The 7,947-nt window shown below is 38.2% G+C and overlaps 1 gene segment (V, D, J or C); it reads left to right on the plus strand.

Annotated features, from left to right (window-relative positions):
* Positions 1–1,353: 1,353 nt before the first annotated feature.
* Positions 1,354–2,630, plus strand: LOC120727427 (the record flags this gene model as incomplete). The annotated part of the segment is given in 2 exon segments: positions 1,354–1,399; positions 2,086–2,630. Coding segments are annotated over 2 exon segments (381 nt in total), but the record flags the coding sequence as incomplete, so codon positions are not given.
* Between the last annotated feature and the right edge of the window lie 5,317 nt (positions 2,631–7,947).

The following is a 7,947-nucleotide window of genomic DNA, read 5'->3' on the forward strand; positions in this document are numbered from 1 at the left end:
CCACAGTAACCGGAAACACGTGATCTCTACAGTAGGTGGAAATGCGTTCCTGCATGGATCATCGACTGTGGAAACCTTGCAAGTGGATCGTAAAGGTTGGGACAGAGTCTGTCATGTGTAAATTTGCCGTTAATAATTATATAATTCTAGGAATCATCTAGTTTGCTTACACTGATTATGTTGGCACTTTGTTAGCGTTACAACAACGGTCAGACCCCCGAGTATCTAAACTTGCAATGTGTGTACTTTTGACACCTCTGGTTAGCTTTTAGTGGTCAGTTTCAAACCAATTAGATTTTTGCTGTTTAAACAAATTCACTTCACTACTTTTCACTATCTGACATCAGTGCACATTGTTCCCTTTACTGCATATTGCACTTTATTTATGTCTCTCATTCCACCTGCATCAACATTGTAGCGTTTGTCAAAGACAAACTTACATTCTGCTCTGTTTTTATTGCCCAGATGTTAGTTAGCCTTTGCTAAATTGTCTGTTATATGTCAATAGATACGTATGTCACTAATAAAAGTGTCTGGTAAATGATGTTTTTGTAAAGAATTTTCTCCCAAATCTCTTACATGCTAACTGTAACGTGTTATTTCTGCTAAAACCTGAACTTAAATGTGTATATGGTGTTTATCTGTTTTCTCTGTTTATTCTGCCTCCAAGCCAGAATTGCAGGGTTAGGTTTTTTTGTCCTTGCTACATTTGGAGCGCTTAGGCCTAATAAAATATTGTTAAACCATCTGCTGTCTCTGCTCTGGGTTTCTGCGCCTGAGTTCAGTTCAGTACAGACCACTCGGTCCCGTGGCAGTAACAGCATTGTTTATACTTCTTACTTCAAAGTAAAAAGCTTACAGTTGCTATTAACATTAATGTATTACCCTGTAATCAATAATATTTTTATACATTTTATGCATTAACCCTCTGGGCTCTATCCTGGCCATTTGTGGCCACTTCACTTTTCTTTTGACTGCTACACTGCAGTGGACCAAAAGAATGGTGCAGGTTTGATCTTAATGTGGTTATGGCGTTAACGTCATTTTAACAAGATTAACGCTGACAGCACTATTTTAGATTTTTTCAAACTCTAAAATACACAATATATCACAGCCATAACCTTTTGGTTACTGAGGACCAAAACTGGATAAAAACTCTAAAATAAATGCAAATTACATTTTTGGAAAATTGTTTTATTGTGTTTCATTCATTTTTTTTCATAATTATAATAATAATATGTCATGAAATTATGATTTAAAGAATTCATATTGGTGAGTTTGTTTGTTTCAGAGTCAGAGAGCCGTGTCTCTCTGCAGTCAGAGGTTTTTGTACGGCGCCTCAATGAGTTTGTATCACTGTGGTGGACTTTTGGTGGAGGAACCAGACTGGATGTTGGAAGTAAGTTAATTAAACTGTGTTTATTATTAAATATTCATTTTATTTAATAATTATTTGTTAGGCTGCTTAGATGAGAGAAAAATACTTTTTTATTTAAAATAATTGAGTTTTTGATGTTTGTCCTTTTTACTGGACTAATTCAGATGAGCTCTGCGAGTTTCTCTTGTTGAATCTACATTTCTGTCACAGTAAAATAATGTAGACAAGAGTAAACTTCATCATCTTATGATTAGTTTGTAAATTTCCACCACATCAGCTGCTGTTTGGATGAGTTAAAGTTTGCTTTCTGATGTTTTTATCGTGTCAGATGTTTCAGATTTAGTTTGAAATCATGTGAGCTGTTCAATAACATTTCAAATCTGTATGAATGAGTAGCTGCTCTGTGCTTGTGTCCACTCATTTCTTCAGTCGTCCATGATTTAGACTTCTAATCATTTTAAAGCCAAACTTCTGCTGTAAATGTTTCCACATCTGCTTCTTTTATTTCCAGTGTAGTTTGAACATATTTCAGCTCAAACTGTGTGATGATTCTCTCTGTGCTGATATGCATGAGAGGTTTCTTAAAGGGAAGTGAAACAATGTGTGAGTGAATGACTGGTGGAGCAGAAAAAACACCTGACAGAAACTTCTTAACGGAGAAATTCAAATTGTGGTTCCTGTCCTCTAAGCTGATTGGTGTTTCCTAGGTGATACCCGCCCCGCCCTGAAGGTGCTGGGTCCCTCCAACAAGGAGCTGGAGCAGGGGAAGGCCACGCTCATGTGTGTGGCCAACAAGGGCTTCCCCTCAGACTGGAGTCTGTCCTGGAAGACGAGCGACAGCAGTGGCAGCAGCAGCATCAGAGGGGAGGAGAGCAGGACTCCTGGAGTGCTGCAGAATGACGGCCTCTACAGCTGGAGCAGCACCCTGACGCTCACTGCAGACCAGTGGGGGAAGGTGGGCTCTGTGACCTGTGAGGCCACCCAGGGCTCCCAGTCGCTGGTCTCAGAGATACTGAGGAGAGACCAGTGTTCCCAGTCCTGATGTCAATCACTGAGTCTTTCATGCTGTTTTTCCTCTTTCTCTCTGTTTCTTTTTGTTTGCAGATTTTTAAAAAAGCATCAAACAGTCATGTTTCCATCTCATAATGACAACAATCAGAGCAACAATCTCCTCTAGTTTCATCCTTTTGTGTCTGTTGTAAAGCTGATATTTCAAACTCTTAAAAGAATAAAAATGTACCGAGAAAACATGTTCTTTGACTCTGTGAGTTTAATAAATGCACATTAAAAAATTAAGATTTTGTAATATTTGTAAAACAGACCAAAATAAAAATGTAAACAGACACATCAAGTGTAATGTGCAGTGAAAATGGTTAAATATATTTTTAATCCACATATTAAATATTTCTCTATAAGATGTTGAGGTCATGTCAACCATAGATTATCTGTGTGCTCTTCATAATTTCTAGTCTCAAAGCTGTTTTATGATCTACATTTTAATCTGATCTAAAACCTAATAAGTAAAATTAAAGAGCAGGGTGTCATCTGTATGTTTAAACAGAGATCATTTAAATCAAGTTTAAGTGAAGATTTACTGAAGTTTGATTAATGAACTATTTGGCAGTGAAACTGACGAGCACCAAAGCAGAGAAGAGTCTAGAAGCTGGTGGTGGCAGAGGTGAAGCAGGTGGAGACTTAGCTGAGGATCTCTAATTGTCAGGATGAGGTGGAGATAAGGAGATTAAAGCACACAAAACAGAGGCTGAGTAACTCACAGAAGGCAGCGAGACAAACTGGACTCAAATAATGACGACAGAATTGAGCTTGAAGTGGACATGATGTTAAGAAAGAACGAACAAACACACAGGAATGCAGGCAGATGAGAGACTACAGGTCTGCTTTAATCAACTTATATAGAAGTTAATCTCTTCTAGTGTTCACAGCAAAATGAGAGAAACTCACTTCACTAAACCTCTTAACACAAGAAAAAGTCCACGGTCTGTCAGGAGGATGATCACATCTTATTTTCAGTGGTTTCAGATTTAGGTAGGACTTTATATTAATGTCACACTTTTAAGCATTAGTAAGATAATTTAAAGAGAAACTTTTTAGTTCTTTGTTCTGTCTACATTAATACTTTGGAAACTGACTAAATAACTTTAGGTTTTTACAACAGTAACAGTGATTCGTTTGTGCTGGAAATATCCAAATGAGGCTAAATCTTCACTGAACACATCCCCTACAAACACTGTTATAACAGCCTGCTTGATTTGTTAATCAGCAGAATATCAGAATATTATAGACACTAGTTGTGATGTGACTACAATGATTTTCTGGATTTGTGTGATAACAAGGACTGCAGCTGAGCTCCACAGAAGGATCAGTTTAATATTTAACAGCTTACAAATAGAAAAGAGCTGCTCATCAGTGCAGAAACACTGACAACAGTATTTGTATTTCTAATGACAGCTTGTTAATTTTACAACTTGGATTAATATAAAAATCTTTAATGAGCAAAAACAACATTTTTTTTCTTTGTGGACCTTCCAGCTACGTCTTTTCATCTGAACTTATTGTTATAAATGTAGAAACTAAGAATGAGTCAGACTGATGGGCTGCAGAGAACATCAGTCATCTAAAAATAATGTTAATGTGTTAAACATCTGGAGCCAGTGTTGTGTCTGTATTCTGTGACTCATTAAACATTCTTTTTATTCGGGGACACCACTTCATTTTTTTTTCATGTTACTAACAACGTATTCAATAAGTTTATGAATGTTAAACTGTGAGTGCACACAAATGAAATTCCACAGTAAATATTAAAGTAATCGTTCCTCCCAGTCTTTTAGTTTGTTCTGCAGCTGTTGCTTCAGATCAGTTCCTCTTCAGCTGAGAGGTTTTTGTACGACAGATTTTCACTGTGTAAACAGAGTGTTTGTTTTTGAGCCTCAAATTTATGTTTAGATTATTTAAATTAAACTTTATTTTTATGTTGAGCTGTATGATATTGATTTTATTTTCATATATTTTAACATAAAGGTCTTATTTTACTGATAACTGTTAAAATTTAACAAATCATAGATGATATGGTGGTTCTAGTATGGAATGGAGGTCAAAGGTCACAATGAGTTTTCTCTATAACTATTCGACTTGTTGAACATGTTGACTGATTTTTACTTAATTTTTAGGGAAAAGAGAAAAAGAAACTATTTTTAGATTGGAAGCAAATGTGTGTGTGTGTGTGTGTGTGTGTGTGTGTGTGTGTGTGTGTGTGTGTGTGTCCTCAGTGAACTGTATCAGTCTCTGCAGTATCTTCCAGCTGCAGCAGTCACTTCAGTTTCTGTTCAGTCTGACTGAGGGAGGTTTTTGTACGACTGTTTTTCACTGTGTGAACACACGCTGACTGATGCTGTGAAACTCTGACAGTAATAAACTGCTGCATCTTCAGCCTGGACTCCACTGATGGTCAGAGTGAAGTCAGAGTTTGATCCACTGCCTGTAAAACGAGCTGGAATCCCTGATTCTCGAGTGCTAGCAGAAATGAGCAGTTTAGGAACTCCTCCATCTTTCTGTTGGTACCAGGCTAATAGTGTGTACTTCCAGAAGACATTCTGACTGGTCGTACACTTGATGCTCACAGATCCTCCCACAGCAGAGCTCACTGCTCCAGGCTGAGTCACTGTGATCTGTCCTCTGGACTCTGAGGACACAGAGACAAAAACATAAAGCAGCTTCATGGTTTTGTGGGCTTCATTTCAGAGGGACAGATGTTGATAGAGGAGAGGAGTTTTATTCTCTGGACTTTACCTGTGAAGCAGCAGCAGAGGAGAGTCCAGATGAGGACGCAGATCAAAGTCATGTTTTTGATGAGGAGGATTTCTGTGGCTTCTGTTGTGATGAAGGACAGCTGTCAGTCATCCAGTGTTCAACTCTCAGGACTATAAACTCTCCCAGAGCACTGGAGCATGGTGCTGCTGATGCAAAGTGCCTCTCTATGGAAATCATCTGACTGACTCCAGCAGACTTGGATCAATGTGATGTGTCTAAAAAGAGTTGTCATGGCATATTTGGCATGTGACTCACATGAACCCTTCATGATTTATAGACAGATGAGAAATTAAGTCAAAATTACTCGTGCAGTGAGGAGATGTGAAGGCTTTTCTCCTGCAGGGGCATTTTGCTGAAATGATTCAAGACCACTTGTCATTGTCCTGGCTCATTCGACCAAGCGGTTTGCGTTTCCTGTGTTTTTGTCATTTTTTTGTATTATGTTAAGTCTACTGTTTATGTTAAGGATCATTCTTTAATGCCTGCATTGTTCTGTTTAGATTTGGTTATTAGATTTCCCCTTGTGTCGTTGCCCTTTGTGTCTCCCTGTGTGTGTCTGTGTTTATAGTGGTGGAGTTCTTGTGCCTTGTTTCTCCTCCGTGTGTTTCATTCCGTCATGTTTATCTATGTTTCCCAGCCCGTCGTGTCTGCTCTCTCCCTCGTGTTCCCTCACTCCCTTTCGTCTGCCTCTTCTCCGCTCCCGCATCATGTTTCCTGTTTTATTGTGAAGGTCTTGTGTTTCCATGGTCGTTTTGTCTCGTTGTGGTTATTCGCATTAGCTGGGTTCCTCGTGTTGCGTCCTCCCTCATGGCTGTGTTTCCCTGTGTGCCTCGTGTTTGTAGTTTATACTTCCCCCAGTCTAGTTTTGTTTTGTATTTCCATTCAGCAAATAAAGCTGGTTTTTGATTTTACGTCCTGTTCTGGGAGTCTGCATTTGAGTCTTTTCCTGCCTGCCTGCTCAGCTGTTTCATGACACCACTTGTTCTTTGACATAAATCATATAAAGTGTCCTTCAAGTCCTTCAGACTTTAAGACAGTTGAACATCTGTGGGTGAATTTGGATCGATGTGTTAGAGTTAAAAGAGTCCAAATTTGGTAAATATAGTTTGAGAGAAACAACGACACATGGCATATTAGACGATGTCATTATTTATTCACCAAAGACTAATGAACTCACGACTCTTCAGTTTAATTTGAAACACAGCATGGAATAATTTACTTGATAGAAATGTGAAATATTCGACCCATAACAGAGACATTTTATTTTTCGCGGGCGCTCCACTGTGTGCGACTCAGGCAGCTTACCAGTTGTTGTTGTTCTTTGCCAGTTTTCTTGTGGATGAGTGTTGTGTTATGTCAGGCGGTTTACTGATAATCTGCTATTTGTGGTCTTTTATCTCCTTTTGCTTTGAACACACTCAAGTCACGACTGACATGTAACATGTTCAAGTGGCTTTATTGTCATTTCAGCCATATACAGTGGTGCAGTACACAGTGAAATGAGACAGCGTTCCTCCAAGACCCTGGTGCTACATATAACAGTAAATCAACATAGGACTATAATAAAGTGCAAGTATACAAGAACTACAAAAACAGAACGGAGTGATACAGACACAAGACAGTGCAACACAAAAGTGCAGTTTTCTACAAGTTATGCAATTATGATGCCATTATTATTTCACACTAAAACTTTTTGAGCATTTTCTTTCAATGAAACTTAAATTTTTAAAACTTTTTTTAGAATTTTTCTTCAAAAACAGTTCATAGATGGCACATTTTTGTTGTTTTAACCTTTTGCCAAAGTATCTGCAAATAATTTGTCATCCATTTCATTTCGCCTTTGATGAAGATTTAAAATTACTATACTGCCATATGGTTACCATTTAACCATACTCTAAAACAGGGGTGGGCAATTCCAGGCCTCGAGTCCTGCAGGTTTTAGATCTCACCTTGGGTCAACACAACCTGAATCACATAATTGGTTCGTTACCAGGCCTCTGGAGAACTTCAGGACATGTTGGCTGTGTCCCAATTCAGGGTCTGCAGGCTTGAAGTACGCGCACTACGCGTACTACGTACGGTGCGTACTATAAGTACGAGAAGTGCAGAAGTGAGAGGCTTGTGAAATGGGACGGTATACGCTTCGTCGCGCTGTTCAGGTTGCCTAGCAACCATGATACTAACCGCGAGACACGTTACATACAGCTTTGTGTGACAGAAATGAAGGAGAAAAATGTTTTGTTGGTCATTCATTTTTGTCATGACATCACTTTGATTAGTTGAGTATCTGAGGCTGAGACCACAGGACTGTAAACATGATTGTTGGGCTTCATTTCTGTGCTGAACAGTCATTTAAGATTAGTTAGTAAATTACAATTAGTTAATGTTGTTCATGAGACTAAAGTCATCTCACTGGTGGTAATGTAAATATAATATGGCCAATATTATAGTATTGTCAGATTATTATGATGATATATATATATATATACACACATACACATATATCACTGACTTTCAGCTTGTTGTGTTTGTGGATATATGACTGACTTCAATTATTAAACATTCACATAAATAAGTGACGTCATATTCAGTACTTTTGACAGTTCACTCTTCGGCCGCTGCATCTTATAGGGAAATTCCACATACATGTAAATTTCAAAACTCAACCCCATCATTTAATTTGGTTTTGATTGAAATTGAATATTACTTACACTCTCTTAAATTAACTTCCAATAAAAAGG

Source organism: Simochromis diagramma, unplaced genomic scaffold, assembly GCF_900408965.1.
Source record: "Simochromis diagramma unplaced genomic scaffold, fSimDia1.1 OVJJ01000808.1, whole genome shotgun sequence".
NCBI classification, from domain to species: Eukaryota; Metazoa; Chordata; class Actinopteri; order Cichliformes; family Cichlidae; genus Simochromis; species Simochromis diagramma.